Source organism: Melospiza melodia, chromosome 8, assembly GCF_035770615.1.
Source record: "Melospiza melodia melodia isolate bMelMel2 chromosome 8, bMelMel2.pri, whole genome shotgun sequence".
Lineage (NCBI taxonomy): Eukaryota > Metazoa > Chordata > Aves > Passeriformes > Passerellidae > Melospiza > Melospiza melodia.
In genome coordinates, this window is record NC_086201.1 from 33,791,256 (window position 1) to 33,811,099 (window position 19,844).

Below are 19,844 nucleotides of genomic sequence, written 5' to 3' on the forward strand. Positions count from 1 at the left end.
GCACTACCACACCTAAGGCCACACCAGGTCCTGCTCAGAGAGCTGAAAATTGGCTCCCAGTGTCCCCCAGGCTGCTTTAGCCAAGCAGGACAATCTCCATGGACAGATGGATTAGACATGTCTGAAAAAAAATAAAAATTGCTTGATATTTAATTGCAGGGTTGGCAATTGGTGCTTCCATGATGTACAGTGCTTGGAACAAAATTACAGGGACAGCATCAATAAACAGTATAGACAGTTTTCATCAGGAATAAGCCAAGGATTTAGAGCAAAAAGCATTGTGGGGCACACAGAGTGCTTGCTGTATTAGCATTATCTCTGCACACACAGGACAGCACTCGTTACAAATACCTGAATGAATCATCTAATGGATGGGAATGCAGGACACTTGAGCACTAGCTGGGGTCCTGTGCTCATGGAAACACTGCTGAGGATTCAGCTTATCTCTCAGAAGCACTGGGCTTCTAAAACTCTATTTTTCTGGAGTATCTCTGGACAGTGGAAAATAAAAACTGGAAAAAGCCAGAGACAAAACTGCAGCAGAAGAGTTTCAGATCCAATGAAAGAATTCAATTTAGCTTAGGATGCTAATTTTTATTTAAAAGCTGGATTTCACAAGAGAGGCCAGGGTCAGAGCCTGTGCCAGCAGCACAGGTAAGTCCCAGGGACACGCCAACAGGGAGCCAGCATGGATGTGATGGAAATGCTGGAGATGTGTCTGAGCCCTGCAGCTTCAAAAATCTGTGTAACCCTTGGAGGAAGAAGGATGTGAGACTTTCTCAGGAAATGGCAACTTCCCAGAAGCCTTCCCTCTCTCCAGTCTTCTATCCAGGGGCTGCAGCACTGCAGTGTTAATGCACATCCAAACAGCTCTTTTCTTCCCATGGGTGGGAGTGTTTTACACTCTTTCTTTGGTGCCTCTCCCACCAAAAAGCTGCAAAGATTTAGACCTGAGACCCCCATAGGGCTTTCCTGAGAAAGTAAATGCTCCTGTTCTTCCTTTGTTCCTTTGTGGGAATCAGAAAACACAAACTTCTACAGACATTGAAGAGTTCAATCTGCAGCCTTGGAAGGGGCTTAGATTGATGTAAAATAAGCTACACAGACATTAAGTAGAAAAATCAAACTTATGTTCCTATAGTTGTAAGTAAGAATATACCTTAAGTAAGAAACTGTATTAATAAGATAGTGAAGGGTTTATAAGGTAGAGGTGTGATTGTACAGAGTAGAAGAGAGTTCTAAGAACTCAGAATTTTCTTGTACTTATAGTTCTTAGAGAGTATTATAAGTACAAGAAAGTTCTAACTTCTAAGAGTTTAGAAGTTATAACTGAAACATGTGTATAAGTGTAACAAAAGCCTATTAGACAAAAGTACCACAGTACAGTAGGAATAAGTAAAGGTGATAGGTTAGAAAAGCAAAATACACCTTGTGGCAACTGTTCATTAGATTAGAAAGTTCTATATTGTCTTGTAACAAAGAACTTGTACCTACTTTGAGCTATGGCTGACTGCTTGCTCCTTTAAAATCTCACAGCCTCTGAGACTGATGTTTATCTGAGCAATAAATGGTTCTCAGCCCAAAAACAGTCCCATCCCTTCATTACTAGCAGCAATGATGATATTCCTTGACTTCAAAGCCTATGTTTGTGATCTCCTTGCTTTCCTCCTGCCCACCTCTGTCCCCAAGGAGCTGTACTGATGAACATTCAACCAGAGCTGCCAGCACAGAGAAGGAGCATGGTGCCCTGATGGACTCCTCGGCCACTAAACCTGCACTGGAGCAGCTAAGGTAGGAAATAGAGTATTTTCATGCTTCTAATTCCCTGAAAATGACATGGAGATCATGCAGCTCTTGTCTGTGTGCTTTCCTTCACCAAGCTGCTCACAATCTCCCCATAAATGCAATTTGCCAGACACAGTGAACACAAGCTTCCTAAGCTGTATCCTTTCATTTGGTGTCCATGGCTGCAGCAGCACCATAATGAGTTTGTGCAGTATCAATATGCACAAGCATAAATCAGAGACTATCCAAAGGAAACACCCAGACAGAATCAGACAAGTGCAGATACAGAGCTCTGACAGCATTTCACTTCCATGTGACTCCTGTAGCTGACATCCATCTGTACTGGGCCATGCACAGCAGATGCACTATTACCTTAAAGGGGGGATTGTCTTATGTTTAAATCAATCTTCACTAAAAGAATAGTGAATGTACTGAGAAACTGCTTCACAAAGGCAGCAGAAATGTATGTGGATTTCTGCACACAGGTATTACCTCCAGAAAACACCTCTGCAGAGGAAACCAGGAGTGCAGGGCTTCCAGCTCAGCCCTCTCTGACCTCTCTGTCTGATCTGGGTCAGGCAGCTTGGCTCACAAACTGCAGACTTTTGGCAAAAGGTAATTCCAGCTTTGTTTAAATGTTAGATTGTTGTACAATGCCAGAGAAAAACTCCCAGCAAGTTACTGAAAAGAGGATACAGTCTTGCTACTGTCATTAAATTGAATTGCAAAGCAAAGCTCCCACTGTCTTTAGTGGTACAAGATCACAGTTTCAAACCAAGATGAGAAATTGTGAGCTGAGGAAAGGAGATGTCATGTCAAGAATGTGATGGAGTCTCTCTGTATGGCAAAAATGAGGCCTGGGGTCTCTTTCTGCAGCTCTGCTGAGTTGAAGATCACATGTGTGCAAGCAGCTGAAATGATGTGCTTTGAAGCTGGGAAAAGGCTTTGTGAAAGTTATTTAAATTTTCATGTGATAACACCACCACCACCACCACTAATGATAATATTTGAAATAAATGCCTGTGTTTTCATTCCAGGAATATCCCAGTGACCATGCTGGCTGCCCAAATAACATGCTGTAAATAAAGCTTTCAGAATATGAACTCTAGGATTTTTACTGGAATTCCCTCAGCTCTAGTGGACTCCTCAAGTGGACTGGTACCAAAACAGAGGGCAAAGGGAGCTGTTGAGAAAGCAAGTCCATTTTTCTTTCTCCTTTAAATGTGTCCCAGTGTTTCCAGGAAATATTGGAGTGGGATGACTATAACAAAGGCACTGTGTCAGACCCTGCCCTCTCAGCCTGTGTTGGTGTAAGAGGCAGCACTCCACTGGGGCAAATCAGGCTCCAGTGATTTACATCCCTGTGACACTGAGTGCCTTCCAAGGTAACTGCTGCTCTTCCATTCTTCCTCAGAAGTTGGCAGGAAAGGAAAAAACCTCTCCAGAGACAAACAGTAGTAAACCTGATGTATTTCAGATCACCATCAATTAACTCTTGTAGCCATAAATAGAAAGTTTCTCATTTATTGCTAAATTGTGCATCATCCCTACTTCACTGTCATTCAGTGATGCAGGAGAAATGCTCCATGAATCCAGACATCTCTTTGCAACAATTTCCTCCCAAACTGGCTATTAAGGTCAGATTTTGTCTTCCTTACTCCCAGAAAGCCCAGATTCCCTCAGGAGAGGGTAAGGAGCTTCCTGCAGGTATGGCCAGAGCATGGACACTGGCTCAGGTTGTACACTTGGCTCTTACTCACCTCTTCCCTGTCTCACATGCTGTACTCAGCTCACATCTGGGTGTGAATTTGGAACCACCTCAGCTAAGGATCAGTGTCTAAAAGGTGTCTAAACCATGAGAAAAAGCCAGCAGCATTTCAAAGGGACTATACTTAGTATTTTAACTGTGACTCTGGACCAAAAGGAGGCTGGAGAGAAAACAAGTGCCTGGTTAAAACACACCTGGTGGCTGTGTGAATGCCCTCACATGATGAATGCATTTCACCAGCTCTTGGTTATGTGAGAAGGAATGGCAAGTGAAATGTTGAAAGGCTGGAGCCAAGCACAGGAACAGGCAGAGGAGGGAAAACAGATTCCAGACATCTTATTTAGCTCCTCACCAGCAGCAGGGCACAGACATGCAGGACAGGATTCAACACCCCAGAGCTCCCACAGCAGGGCACAGACTGCTCTGCAGCTTTCAGGAGTTAGGGGGTAGAGAAAGACACCTCCAGAAAGGAACTTATCCCACTGGAAATGCCCCAGAAAGGCAGCAATGTTCAGTACCAGGAAATGAAGTGTGGGGGAAGAGCTCAGATTGTATCCCTACCCCTCAGCTGGTTGGAGTTCTGTGAGTTCTGTGAATTCCCCTGAACACTCTCTGAAGCCCCCACGTGCAGTGAAGAGCATTTCCTCCCCTGACAGGGAGGGTGCCCAGCTCAGCCTGCCAGCATCTGCCACGTGCTCAGCACAAACACACATTTGGGAAGGGGGGCTATGAAAGCATCACATGCAAACAGGAAAAGGGGCTGGCTTGGAAATCTGCCTCCATTCACAAAAGCTCCATTATCTGCATATTCCAGCTGCCCTCAGTTCCTCCAGTGGCAGCCCTGCCAAGAGAACAGGATGGCAGCACCAGGGCTGTGCACTTCCTGGCCACATCACAGTGCAGATGCAGCCCTGCTTGACTTCAGCAGCCTCAGCTGTGCTTTCAGGACAGGCAGCTCAAGCTGAGCCTTTGTTCACTCAAGGCTGGGCTATTAATTTAGAATTCACTGAGGCACAATGAACAGGGAGCCCAGTGACAACATTTTTATAGCTACTCTCCTTACAAAGGGAGCCTGTAATTCCCAAGGCAGTGCTGGCCTCTGTTTGACTGGTGTACTTAAATCTCCACCTGTGCTTTTATAATAACCAATATTTTCTGTCAGAGCTTGCTCTTACCCTGTTGGAATCAATTCTTGTCCTGGAGGTGTAGATGGGAGGAGGAATGTTGAAGGCTTGAGGAACAAGATACTCTTCAGCATCCATCATATCTTCCAGGTCTTCCTCATCAAGAAGATTTTGGAAGAACTTGCTGTCATTTGGGCTTGGGAGCTTCATGCGATCATCTCCCTGAACAGATTGCATTGAGAGAGGAAAAACATCAAAAGATGGATTCACTTCTCAATGAGAGAATTTCAGCCTTCCTAATGCCCTGGCAGCCAGGCTGCAGGGACCACACATGCTGCTTTGTTTGTTCAAAAGCACTATATCCACATAATTTGTGGGTTTGTTTTGTTGTTTGTTTTTTTTTTTTTTTTTTTACTGGGAATATGATGACAAGAAGGGAGTAACTGCATGAATCAAGCAAAACCATGGTTTTGGCATTCTTGTGATTGAGCTTTTATTCTTTCCTCTCTCTTTTTCCCATACAAGATCAGTTTCTGACCCAAGTTCTGACATATTTTGTGTAATATCTCAGCTATTTAGGCTCAAATAGGAGGGATGGGGAACAACACTTCAAAACATTCAAAGCCAATGCCCATAAGAGTTGGGTGCTGCAGAAAGAATTGTTTTTCCCTCCCCTGTGATGCTGCAGGGTTGCTCACCTGAATCACCAGGTATCTCTGAGGGTCTCGAGCCATTCTGGAGAATTCAGCAGCCAGCTCCTTGAATTTTGGCCGACTGTCAGCATCAATCATCCAGCCTGGATGAAAGATGAAAAAAAACCATTTAAATGTCAAGGGTGCAAATCATTCTGTTTTTTAAAATGCACAAGTTTGAACTGCTTGATAGCTCTGGCCCAAAGAAAAGTTGCAATAAGGAACCCAGAAGAATGGAAAGTTGGAATTCTATAATTCATAAAAGGGGAATCACCTAGTTTTGGTCAGGCTAGGTTGTTCCTTACTACATGGAATTTTCCTTTATTTGCTGGGCTCCTCTCTGTCCCACAGACAGCAACACCACCTTGCAATTTTCTCCACCTTGCACAGTTGGATATCAGCCCTGACTGACTTTTATTAAGGATGTGTCTCACCACATGGGACATTTTTGCACTCAACAAAGCTCTTGCACAATTTAATTTCCACACCTCCGTGCACAGTACAAGTGTTTTCAGAAGATACTTAATTTACTTCTAGTTGTCCTTTCCTTTTTTTTTTTTGCAGGGCTTTTGTGAACAAAGCAAAAGGGAAAGGAGTGTATATGATGGATGAGATGTCTGCATGTTAATCTCACTTAAATTAAGCCAGAAATATCAGAGAGATATTTCTAATTCTTTTTAAATTAGAAGCATAACCTTGGAGGATACTGTCATTAGAGGGGGTATCTTGGAGATAAAAAACTTGGAAGAAACCATGTGCAGACTTTTTTTCCCTTTTTACTAGAGTAAAATATTCATAATTTTTTGTATTGGACTGCAAATGATAAAAAATAATCCTCTCTGTAGCATTTCTTCTATTAATTTTACTTTTTATTATTACTATTTCAATCATCATTCTTGCTACTAACAATAAAACCTTCGTGATTTCTTTCCTCAATATTTGGAAACGGGGTTTCTCCTCACAGCCTTCTCTGGCTGGGTATCCATGTGCCATAATTATTTTTAATCCTATCTTTTTTACATCAGAATCAATTGTCATGGAAATGACAAGGGTTTACAATAACAATCAGACAATTTTGTCTTCAAGAATGTGAGATAACATCTGACAGTAATAAGAGGCTGAGCTAACTGAGCCCTTCATAGCTAACAATTGCAAAACTGCAGAAGATGTGCAGACAGTTTTTAAATGGAATTTACAGTATCTTGGGAAGCTTTTGTTTGGCAGCAGCAGCAGCTTGCTCTGTTTCCCAGCTCTGCCAGAGACTACCTATGCAAATGTTCTAAACCAGGGTCCCTCCTGCAGCCAGCACAGAGGTAGCAAAAGTGACAATACCTTACACTTCACCATATGAACATCCTAAACCAAACTGTACTAAAAAATACAAAAAGGATATAGACAGAAAGATAAAATATAATAATGAAAACTTGTGACTCCTTCCAGAGCTTTGACACAGCTTGGCCATGATTGGTCATTAAGTAAAAACAATTCACATGAAACAACCACCTTTTAGTAAACTATGTCCAAACACATTCTAAAACAGCAAAACACAGCAGAAACAAATCAGATAATTGTTGTTTTCATTTTTCTCTAAGGCTTCTCAGCTTCCCAGGAGAAAATCCTGGGCAAAGAGATTTTTCAGATAGAAATATGACGGTGACGATAAGAGGCTGAGCTAACTGGGCCCTTCATAGCTAACAATTGAAAAACTGCAAAAGATGTGCAGACACTGTTGAAATGGAATTTACAGCATCTTGGGAAGCTTTTGTTTGGCAGCAGCTTGCCCTGTTTCCCAGCTCTACCTATGCAAATGTTCTAAATCAGGGTCCCTCTTGCAGCCAGCATAGGGGGATCAAAGGTGTCCATTCCTTACACTTCACCATACAAACATTCTAAACTAAACTAAACTACACTAAAAAATACAAAACTACAGGGGTATCAGAAGTGACAATTCCTTACACTTCACCATCACCATATAGACATCAATAGTGCAGATTGGGGGCTGGGGCAGGCGCTCTCCCTTCTCCAGCAGGTCGGGGATCTCTCGAGTTGGAATTCCATCGTATGGCTTCCCACCAAAGGTCATCAGCTCCCAGATGGTCACTCCTAGGCAAAAGACAGAGTGTCAGTGTTTGGGGTGACACTGCTCAGATTCCCGCAGAGCAGAGTAGCCTGGCCTAGTTCTGGACTGCAATCTCTTCTCCATCAGTGCCTGGAAAACTGAAGTTTGGACTGGGGAGACAGAACAAGTGGCTCCTTATGCCTAGTTGCCATCTGGGCTTAAACCATGACAGTCTGCCACTTAAAAACTCTGGAAAATGGTGAAACAGCATTTTGTGGTAATCTTCAAAAGAAATTTCCCCCATTTTTGTTCGTATAAGAAATGGCATGATAAACCTGAGGCACACGAGAAAGGTCTGAGACAAATGAAGGGTGGTAAAGTAAATGGGTGCAATAACAAAAGAATGCATCACACTCTTTTATCAAAAAGGGAAATGAGTGCCTGATGCACTCTATTATTTTAAGAGGAAAAAGCACAGATGTTCCCTAAATCAGAGCATCAATTTCCCACAAAGGTACAGCACTGAGTAACATGAGGTCATTGGCTTTGCCTTGGAAGACATTCACAGCCACTGCTATCATTTTTTCCCTTAAATCACCTCATGGATGTGAGTTTATCATAATGCTGTACTACAAACCCAAGGTTCTCTTTTTGAGAAGCCATAGGATTTGTTTTGGCTTCAGAGCTGGAACTAAAGATCATATATCATAAGTAAAATAATTTGTGCCTGAACAGAATCTTAAATACTCCATATCCTACTCTCACACTGTTTTGTTTTAACTTTTATTTGAATTGCAAAGGTCATTTTAAGCATGCCTCAGATCAGTACCATATTTTGACAATTGTCATGCTAATGTGAAAAGTGATGGGCAAAATTACCACAGGAGTAAACCACATTTATTTCACCCTCATTCATCTCCTTGCTGATATTAAATAACTACTGTTAATATTGTTAACTACTGTCAATTGTTTATAGTCTTTGTCTTTCTGATTACAGAATGGATTTCTGGATTTCTGGATTTCCTGCAATTAAAATGAAGTTCATAAATGAAGGCATGTTTTTTCCTGAGTGATCCAAGGTATGCAGAATTTGAAGAGAAAGAGCAGCTTCACAAGATCAATTGAACTCTCCCAGGCTCTTTTCAGCTGACTAGAGGAGGGCAGCTACCCAGCCACAGCAAACAGTGTCTTTTGCTGCTACCCACAGGTAAAAGTGAGTAATGAATAGAGCTGCACACCCTTTTTCCTCAGAATAATATGGCAACAGGAAATGCAAATAGGACTCCATAGCCCCAGACATTGCTGCAAATTTTCATTTACAAAGGTATACATGATTTTATTAGTAATAGCTGTACCAGATAAACAGGCAGAGACCTCAGCAGATGTGGCAAAAAGCTCATCTGAATAACCATTAGCAACCTGAAGGAACACCTCATTTCTCAAATATGACTTTTTCTCTGTGTGTGTAGCTCACCAATCCCCAAGTTAGCTGTGAAATTAAATAGATGCTTGTTCTAGTTAGTTTGGAGAGCTTGTCTCTTCCTTTTCTTTCTCTTGCCATATTTGCTCTGTATTATGACAAATTCCTTTTTATCTGACTCTAGGTAGAGAAAGTCCCATAAGCCTGAAAATGTTTTTTGACATTCATGGCTTTTAGAGTTGAGCTTTTCGAAGACTGCTGAAAATTGTGACCTGCAGCTGTATTTTTATGAATCCATGGCTAAACTGAAAGAGGTCTTCTTCTGTCATAATAATCAGCCAAACTGCTACCAGACCAGAGCTGGAGGCACTCACCCCAGTGGGGAACATCATGATAATATATTTCAGTGAGCAAGGCAGTAACACAGGAGACAGTAACAATTGCTGCTGAGAGTTACACATTTAAAGGAAAAAAAAACCTCAAAACCTGAGGAGCAAATGCCTCTGGAATTAACTCCTTTGAGAAAAAAGATATCTTTAACATACTAACACAACTGGGTTTAATGCTTTTAAAAGACACAACTTTTGAAACTAATCACGTGCAGATTTACCATAGCTCCACACATCACTCTGATGGGTAAATTTCCTGTAGTGTATGCACTCCAGAGCCATCCACTTAATTGGCATCTAGGGAAGGACAAGAGAAATGTAACCTTAGAAATACATTATTAAAACAATACAAACACATCCTGTGTGAATACAACAACTTTTTCTCCCTGTCTCCTTCAATGTGAGATTGAAAAAAAAAGAGGAAATGGCTGTTCCTGCCCTCTAGAATGGGGTTGTGCCTCATAAAACGTGGGGGTGGGAAAGATGAACCAGTTACCTGCAGAACTTGTGATATTTACTGATTCAGAAGTAATGGAACAACCTGTGGTTTCATCAAACCTTTGTAAAGAGGGACCAGTGCAGAAATTGTATGTAATTCCCTTAGACCTGAAGTGCAGCAGAGAAGGTGGAATGCAGGAGCTTTTATTCCTTAACAGTTTGCAATCTCTGCAATCTGAGATAGCAACACTGCTATCACAACTGATGAGGCCAGGTTACAATGCAATGACCAAAACATTTCACTGTCCCCATCATCATCATCATCATCATGGTAAACAGGCAACTAGGAGAATTTGCAGTGCTTTATTGTTAACTCCCAATATTTGTTAGAAACCATCCCAGGAGCCATCCCAGCTCTCTGTATCAGCACAGCAGTGGGAGAAGCTGCTCCCCAAACTAAGTCAGCAGCCCCATGTTCATTCCAGTGTCAGTGAATCTTTTCTGACAGAGAAGGGTGTGCAGGCAAACCAAACCTCATTCCTGCATTCCAGTCCACCCTCTTGAGTTCCTGTTAAAATGGGATTCATGGTGTTTCCCATTCCTGAGCTGGGCCCAGCAGGCACAGCTGATGCCTCAGGTTTTGGCTTTTATATTTTTCAGATTCTGTGCTGCTCTAGTGTGTAGTTCTGAGCTTCGTGTTAGGGATGGTGAGCTCTCTGCACAGAGCAGGGAGACAAAACAATTCCTTCTCTAGCTGGGGACCAAGGACAAATGATCCAAATTTCAGGCCCAAGAGCATAAACAATGGTGAATTGAAGAGAGAAAAACAAGGATGGGACTTCATGGACAATTAACTCCAATATGCAAATGGACCAAAACTTATAAAAGTGACCGACCCCATGACCAGTTGTCCATTTTGTGACCATTTTGGTTCATCTCAGGTGCAGCCCTGGCTGGGCTCTTGTGCTGCCCAAGGTGCATCTATTGAGGCCTTTTAATAAATCCCTACTTTATTCTTTAGCCCAGTCTAGTCTTTGTTTTAAGTTAGCCTTTACAAGGCCTCACAGCCTTGCAGTCCATGAATTTCTGAAGGACAAACATTTAGGAGATTTTTACCTGGCAGGGACTCCTATGGGTTGCCTCCAGTGTGGAACTATGGAAGAGGTACTGGAATAAGCCAAAGGGATGAGTAACTGCAGGCAAAATCTGAACAGATGGTGGGTGTAAAAGCAGAGGATGTGTCTTCATTCAAACCCTTATGAAACTACCTTCCATGAAGCTCACTAATGAACATAACCTATAGAGTTAAGGCAAAAATAGCACCTTGTAATAAAGACTGCCTTAACTCTTGCAAAGACAGTTCATCCTCCCCCACTGCACTCTGCACAAGTGCATTGCTTTCATTCCCATTGGATCCCAGATGTGAACAGGTGCCTGAAGGAGCAAAGATGCCTTGCTCATGATGGGATAACTCAGGTTGGAAGTGATTCAGGAGGCCTCTAGTCCCACCTCGGGTTCTCAGCAGGTTCAGGCCTAGGAAATTCGGCCAAGTTATTCAGAGATTTGTCCAATCTGGACTTGAAAACCTTCAAGTATGGAAACTGCACCACCTCTGTTGAGAACCACTTGATTGTCCAGTCTGAACTTCCCTTAGCATGCTCCCAGTACTGATTTCCCAGGATGCTTTTCTGGACCTGGGAAGTGATACATCTCCCCTAATTCCTGCTCCAGAGCTCTCAGCAGGGTAACAAGTCCATGACAGCTGCCAGGGAACAGCTGGTTTGCAAAGATCAACTCTTTTTCTGTCATTTACTGTCAGATGGAGGGAAGAGCCTGAGGGGCTACCAAGAAAAGGATTACAGAAATGAGGGAGCCAGGGGAAGCTGCCAAAACCCCACCTTCCCTGCCAGGAGGTATCTTCCCATGGGGAAATGGGAAAGCACTGGTGGCTCCTCTCAAGCTCTTCACCTCCCTGACTGCCCTGGCCAGGTGATCCAAGGGCAGCAGGCACACAAAGAAGGCAGCAGCTCATCCCAGAGAACAGCACACACTGGCACAGCTGTTTGTCCCAGCCAAGGGCATGAGTGAGCACAAAAACCCACAGAGACCAAGGAGACAGAAAGCAAACTGAACATCCAGGAAAAGGAATGACAGGTGAAGCAAATCCTTTGGGATTCTGTGACAGATTGAAATGGGGAATTTCAAGATGTTTAGGGAGCAGCCAGAAGCACCACCTACTTACTGCCTCCTGAATTTTATCATGCATTAATCTGAAATTGGCAGAAATGAGGTAAGGCACTACATGGCCATGGTGTGGTTTGCTGGAAAGTAATAGGGGAAAAGATCTGGTTTGAAAGTTATTATTATTTTAGTGGCCTGGAATTCAGCATGGTATTGGAGAGGTGGACACAAGACATAACTGCAAAGGCTCTTCCAATGTGATAGAAAAGCTAAATTCTCATGTTCTGTGGCCTTCCCTTTTGTTTTCACAAAAATTACTTGTCTGGGAAAGTGGGACAGCACATTATTGAGGTGTACACTGGCCAGAGAAACAGGCTGGGCAGGAATGCCCCAGAACATCCACCACGCATTGAACCAAAGTAGTCAAAACAAGACACAAAATGGAGCATGTGAAAAAACTCCCAATTCTGAGTGTGAAAACTGCTAGTGCAATTATATTTCAGTGCCTGGAGAAGCTCACTGTGCAAAAAACTAGCAGCTTTTATGTGTGCTTTCACAACAGAGTTCTTCTGCAAGGCAGGGCTTTGCTCAGGCGCTGACAGACTCTGTCACACAGTCCCACAGGGACACATTGACCTAAGGAGGACCTTCAGGAGCTTTGTCACAGCATGGCAGATTTACCTGCAGACATGTTCAGTGCTCACCTTGCCCCCATCAGCATTGTACTCCTTTTCATCCCCTTCCAGGAGCCTGGCCAAGCCAAAGTCAGTGATTTTCACGTGGTTTGGTGATTTCACCAGGACATTCCTGGCTGCCAGGTCCCTGTGGACAAGTCTCCTCTCTTCCAGGTACATCATTCCCTGAAGGAAGAAGAACAGTACAATAATGCTAATTAGTTTCACATGGTTTTGGAGAGCTAACTTTCACTGGTGACATGCAAAATGGCTGGTTCAATTATGAATATTTACAATGAGAAAATGGCCTAGAGGGGAGAAGTTCAACATTGCTCTTGCTCTGAGCAGGAGGCAGAATAAGATGACCTTGAGTTAGTCCAGTATGAATGATTCTGTAAGATTCAATTACCAAAGAGAAAAAACCCAACAAAATAATAAATAGATAGCTCTTTTGCTTCAGCAAGCTTAAAATCTGGAAATGTGAGACAAAGAAAAGAAATATTATGGTCCTTGTTCTTCAGACAGGAAATGTGATGATCATAAAAAATAATCAATTTAGCCAGAGACCCCAGAAATTAGAGCACACTGGGAAACAATCCCAGCTCTGTCACATTCCAGACAAGTGTCTTTAATTCAAGACAAAGATCCTTGTCCATCTTCAAATGGTTTCTTAGTTGGTCACAAATTTTCACTATCCTTAGAGGATTAGAAGGAAAACAATTCTTTATTCCGAGTGCTGCAACTCCCTCACCTTTTCACTCCCTTAAAATATTGCCTGCAGGATTATAATAAGGCATTAGATCAATGGCCCTTTTTTATGAGCATATATATTCTGTTAGAAGTATATTCTGTTAACAAGCCCATCCAGCTGCCTTTAAAGATAAGGTAACATATACTCAAACTGCCTGGCCTTAACCTTATTCTTATTCTGATGGGACACTAACCATCCACCAGCATATGGAAATGTGCACCATGCTCTGTGACACTGAGATCAACACCAAAGCTTGGTCTGATTAATTATATAACACACAAAGGATAGTTGGGCAGGGTTACAAGCCTATAATTTCATTAAAAAGCATTTATGACATTAACCACCATTATTAGAACTTAGAGATGAAATCACACACTTGACAATTGCCTTTAAGGTATCTCTTAATATATTAGCTCTGTATAATATATATGATAATTTTTAAAAAGTCGTTGCTGAATACCAAAGAGATCATATTATCCCATAATACAGATGATAATGCAGAGAGTCACATGTAGTGATTAAAATAACCAGATTACTCAGTGCCATGGGCCAGATTTGGTTATCCCTCCACAGCCTGAGGAGCTCACAGGTACCTGTCCCCACACAGGCTGCCTCCCGTGCTCTGTGGACAGGGTGCCCAGGGAAGCTGTGGCTGCCCCATCTCTGGAAGTTTCCAAGGCCAGGCAGGATGAGGCTTGGAGTAGAAAACACCAAAACATGTTTCGAGCAGCCCGGGATAGGGGAAGGTGTCCCTGCCCATGGCAGGTGTGGAACTGGATGGGCCCTAAGGTCCATTCCACCTCCAGGATTCTATCAAAGTGCATGTCTCTGCAAAAAAAGCACCAAATGGAGCCCTAAACTGGTTTTAAGTGAAAGATTTCACTGCAAACACCAGTCAAAGCTTTGAAAATTGTGGGAGAATATTTGGCATAAACAGTATTTCACGCAGTCAACATGAAGGGCTGTTAAAGAGGACAAAGGGGCTCTGGCATAAAGCAACTGAAGTTATTCTTTAGAAGCACTGCTACTTGCAGCAAACACACCCTCCTGCCAAGTGCAAACTAACATTTTTGGCTTTTGACCATCAGAATTGTAAGTCTTTAAAAGAATAATGTTTTTTGACATCAATGTTTTTTTGAGATCAAATCAAAAGACAAATAAATCTCATGGGCTAAACAATTATGAGTCACACAAGAATCACACCCTGATACCAGCTGATGAGGGAATTCTGCTGGCATCAGAATATATCAGGCCCAAATAAAATTATAATCTTTAATAGATTAATTTGTACCTATCAGCACTAAAACAATATGAAAATGTTGCAGATTTCTTTCGGCCAAAATGAAAATACAGAATTTGTCTTGTGAAAATCAAAAGAGATGAGCTGTAGCAAGGCTTTAGCCTCCTATTTCTAGTTAATGATGGCAGAGATGGATGGTGAGGTGTGCAAAAACATCCTTCATTGAAAGAGTTACACAACCAAGTTCCTAACCATTTATCTTTGGTCTTATTTTACTGTCTCTAATTTCAAGCATTTTTTCAAACCTATAGGCTAAAGCTTTAGGACATTTCACTGTTTATTCTATGCATTCATTTCCATTATTCCAATTTTGTGCTATTATTTAGTATCACTTTTGCAAGATTGTATTTCATTCATCTTAACCTCACACTATCTTAAGAACTAGAAAAATGTCTAATCACCAACACCTTTCACTGCTGCTCAGCAATGCCACAGCTTGTTTTCTTTTCTTTTCTGCCCAGAAAGAGGGCAGAAATAACTGCCTGTGGATCATTGCAGTTTGCCTCACCTCTGTCAAACAACCTTCTTGGGGTGCCTCCCACCTGTGATGCCTAAAAGCCAAAACCAACCCCTGTAGGGTTGGTTGACAACTACAATAACCTCTGCAGGGCCCATGGTCTGCAGAAATGTAAATCCTCTTGGGAATACCCAGTGGAAACATGTTTGATTTTCCTGATACCCTATCAATAAGCTTTAAATGTGGGTGGCAGAAGTATAAAATAATATATATATATATTCACACACAGACATATATATGTGTGTATATATATATATATAATATATATAAAATTATATATAAAATATAAAACTACATACATTATATATAATATGTAATATATAAATTATATTTATATATAAATAATATTATATATATGTACATACACACACATATATATGTATATATTTTCAATAAATGAGACTATTCAAATGGAAGGAAAGGAATCTAAAAAAGGGGAAGCCTGTAGTAGGAGTCCTTGTAAAATATATGTATTGTGTAAGTGGCTGTGCCCCAATCCTAGTTGTTCTAAATGAGCTACAGCTGTGAAGTCCTTAATTGGGCAGCAGCTGTGGCTCGTGAAGGCAACTGGGATAAAAGGGGGTGGGCTTTCTGGTCAGGGAGAGCCTTGATTGTGAAGCAGGGCTGTGACGCAACAACAACACTGCTGAGAAGAACTGCTCATAAGGTATGGGACTCTAGAAATAATGTAACAGTAATATGAATGCAATAGGTAACAGCAATATGAATACAACAAGTGGTGACCCTGACGTGATGGAGATATGCAGCCTAAGAGCTGTGGCAGCCTGACAGCTGGGACTCTAGAAATATAGTAACAACAAGATGTGATAGAACACAGGACAGCCAAGAGCTGTGGCAGCCTGAGAGCTGGGAAGAAGCATGGCCTTTGAGTTGAGGAGCTGTGAGAACATGGCCTTTGAGCAAGCAGCTGTGGTGAAACACGGCCTTTGAGCCATGGGGAAATGCATGTGTTGTACTTGAATACCTGTAAGTAAAAGAAAAGGGGGAAATATAGTAGGAGTCCTAGTAAAATCTATGTATTGTGTAAGTGGCCTTGCCCCAATCCTAGTTGTTCTAAATGGGCTGCAGCTGTGGCTAATGAAGATAACTGGGATAAAAGGGGGTGGGGCAGTCAGGGAGAGCCTTGGAGGAGCCCTGACAAAGAAGCAGGAGCAGCACTGCTGTGAAGAGCTGCTTGTGGGAAAACCACCCAGAAGGTATGGGACTCTAGAAATAATCTAGCAACAGTATGAATTAGAACAGAATCCTACATTATTCACTGCAGCAATACTGTCTAAACATATCATGCAGAGAAGCACTATCTGAAGACATTTTTGAACATGGCAGGGAAAAAAAAAAAGCTCTATATGAATCTTTAATCTTTTAATATGATACAGAAGTTTGATAAAAAACATAAATAGTTGGTGGCATCCCCACCCAAAAAAAGCCATGAGAGAATACCAGGAGGACATTTTATGAGTTGAACAGACTAAAAGTTATTCATTAAGGGCTATGAGAAAACATCTTTTGCAATTTTATTAAGAAGTGTTTATAAATTTTTTGGCACCGTGACAGCTTTGGAATGGTCATTTCTGGTACAGTTAGGTTTGGTCTTTTACAAGAAAAATATCAGACCTGAAAATGAGAAAATGTGCTGGCAATAAACAGAAGTGGGACAGTGGAAAGGAGAGGCAGCTTCCTGATCTTTCCAAGGGTTGAACTTCAGTGGAGACAACACCAAATTAAGTTCATAAAGTCTTAGGATTCCCAGTGCTGTGGAAGTATCACCAAAGCTGGGCTTTGGAGGAAATAGGAGAGGAAAAAAAGGATTTTTTAATAAAGGAAAACAAAGTTTTTCTGGCAAATCACGGCTTTGAGATCTGCCTTGAAGTTGTGGCCATGATTTGCTGTTCTCTTTATTATAGCCAGTGTTACCTCCTGCTACTGCTGTAATTTGCCTCCCAGTTTCTGGGGGAAGCTCTTGAGCAGAGCCTCCATCTGCACAGGTCAGAGTGTGAGAGGTGTGAGCACAGACCATTCCAGATGCTGTAAATTAATTTCTTTCACTTTCCTGGACTTTTTGGAGTCCCACCTCCCTGCTGAGAATACTTCTAGATTTATTTCAAAAATCTGTGCATGGAATGCCCAAATCTGACCTGCAAGTCCTGCCTGAAAGTTCTTTCCCTCAGGTGCCTGGATTTCATCTCCAGAAAAAAAATACATTCATTACTCAGGACAGAATTCAAACAGGTATGTAAGTCATTAAATGCAAAATCCTTTTGGGATAATTGCTAGAGATGAACTCAAGTGTGTTGAATCACTAACTAAAGTTTAACATATGTCTTCTGTCTTGCATGACACAAGACATCATTTTGCAAGAACAAATCAAATTTAAAAATTAAGTGCAAAGACCTTCACCTGCCCCAAGATCCTCAGCAATACCAGCTCACAGCAAACCCCCTATAATTACTTTTTTTCATTTGTTTTCTACACTAAATATAATTGCTTCTCTAAATTGAGGGCATGTTGATCTTATCTCACCCAGGAATTAAGAGCAGCCTGTTTTTTTTTTTAAATAACTTCCACCCACCAAAGCCAACACACATGGCAGATTCATCAAATTCATTCTTCAGCTACATGAAGGAAGAAAATTTCAAGCCCAGCTCAATTCTCATGGACATTAATCTGCAGCCTTGGAGACTGCTCTCTTACCATCCTAATACCTCAAGGCTTGCTTTACAATGTGAGTCACTGCAGAAAGCCTCAGATGATCATCTTTTCCCCTGCCCACCCCATGGAAAAGGTGCCATTTTGCTTTGGGCTAAGAATACATTTTAAAGGAAAACACTGTGCCCTTTGTTGGCAGGAGCAAGCACACTAAGGCAGGTAGCTGCTCCTCCAGGGAGAGCTGTGGGACAGAAACATGGACACTGCTCAGAAACATGGACACTGCTCAGAAACATGGACGCTGCTCTGCAAGGCCCTGACTCAGCTGCAGAGCTGGGATGCCCTGAGCTGGCACTGGAGGTCGTGGCATTCACATTCTTTGAAAAAATTCCTTCACCCAGGATCTTTGTCCTGGGAAGCTGAGAAGCCCCAGAGAAAAGGAGAACAATTCTTATCTCATTTGCTTCTCTTGTGTAGTGCTCATGTGGAATGTGTTTGGACATTGTTCACCCACAGGTGATTGTTCCATTGGATTCTGGGATGAGTTGTTTTGGCTCTTTGGGCAATCAGGGCCAAGCTGTGTTGGGACTCTGGAAAGAATCAGGAGTTTTCATTATTATATTTTGAGCATTCAGTAAGTATCCTTTCTGTATTCTTTAGTATAGTTTAGTATTCTTTAATATAATATAGTATCATAAAGTACTAAATTAACCTTCTCAGAACATGGAGTCAGATCCATCACTCCTCTCTGTCATGGGGATCCTACAAATACAATAGGAGGTCAACTCACAGCCAGGGGGAGGGAAGGGGATGATACCCGCCTGAGCTGGGGACTCATTTATACCTTCTAAATGAATCCTCACCCATTTGGGGCACCATTTGTGTTGGCTTGTGGGGTTTTTTTCCCTTTCACAGGACAGGACTGCTGGGGTTCATTCCTTGTGCTTTATTGCAGCCTCAGCCTCATTGCATGGCTGAGACAATTGGAAGATGGCAAAGCTCATGTCCAGCCAGCAGCAGCCAAAGATTTCTTGTTACAGAGCATTTTAAAAACCTTCTAGCCAACAGCACATTGCTAAAGCTCACAGACAGTTGTTTTAACTAATTACTAAAAGCACACGCACACCTGCTTCACACAATGCTTGTCTGCTCTCTATTAACCACACACAATACTTCATTATTAAGCTTAAAACCTTCTATCTTACTAAACATATTTTCCTGCAGCCTTAAGGTCTATCTTAGCCAAGCCAAAAACTCAAACTATTGTTTCCTGCTCTTGCTTGCTGTACTATTGTAACTTTTCTATCTTCAGACTGTGCAGCTGCAGTGGATTCTAAGTTTCTCCGCTCTGTTTCTGAGGCCTGCTCTTCCAGCTTTGTGGAAATCATCTTACCTTTCCTATTTCCCACAGTGGGATGTTCTGGGTGGGCTGGCTGGGAGCTGGCTCTGGAGGTCACCTCACAGCCAAGGAAAGGGAAGGGGGAATGATACCAACCTGAGCTGGGCACTTTTGCTAAGCACACCTCCACCAGCCCACCTGCCAAGGGCTCCTGAGAATGTCTGCAGTTCTGCCAGCCCTGGTGGAGCTGGCAAGGGAGAACCAGTCCTGTAAGCCCAAATATTTAGGAGTGCAATTCAATTATAGGGGGTGAGTCTCTCTCTCTCTCTCTCTTTGGTAAAGGGCAGACACAGAAAGCTGATGTGATAGTCATGTATTCCTTCTCATCTCCTGCTCACTTGAAAAGCTCTCAAGGTTTAATTTCTCTTCAGTCTGAGTTTGAAGCAATGTGCTATTAATGTGTAGCAAGCTGTATCTCAGGGTAAAAATGCTTTTATCTCAAGCTGGCTATCTTCAGATACACTAAGTTGATATAACTATCTGGGTTTGCCTACAGCTGCTTTGGTCCTGTCCACCAAGCAGGACAAGGTGACAGAAACTCAGCCAGAGCAGAGGGGACACTGCTGATACAGCATTTTCCTCACAGTCCTGCTGTGACTTGGCTAAATCTTGTCAGATTAAACAGTTCAGAGTACACAGAAGCAAGACCAAGATTATCTATACTTGGCTCAAGAGATGGG

At 42.1% G+C, this 19,844-nt stretch overlaps 1 protein-coding gene and 1 long non-coding RNA gene across 3 annotated transcripts in view; one reads left to right on the forward strand and one right to left on the reverse strand.

The window, feature by feature from the left end:
• The window catches only part of ERBB4 (erb-b2 receptor tyrosine kinase 4), a 589,568-nt gene that overhangs the window by 18,757 nt on the left and 550,967 nt on the right, over positions 1-19,844 (reverse strand). For both annotated transcript variants that reach the window (XM_063162643.1, XM_063162645.1), the window contains exons 21-25: positions 12,561-12,716; positions 9,459-9,534; positions 7,326-7,472; positions 5,376-5,473; positions 4,729-4,899 (exon numbers count right to left, since the gene is read on the reverse strand). In XM_063162643.1, the coding sequence (XP_063018713.1) occupies positions 4,729-4,899; positions 5,376-5,473; positions 7,326-7,472; positions 9,459-9,534; positions 12,561-12,716 (648 nt within the window). The remainder of the gene's footprint in view (positions 1-4,728; positions 4,900-5,375; positions 5,474-7,325; positions 7,473-9,458; positions 9,535-12,560; positions 12,717-19,844) is intronic.
• Positions 1,693-3,072, forward strand: LOC134421022 (uncharacterized). The gene is made up of 3 exons (XR_010028496.1): positions 1,693-1,791; positions 2,271-2,400; positions 2,823-3,072. It is a non-coding gene; the product is annotated as an uncharacterized LOC134421022 (long non-coding RNA).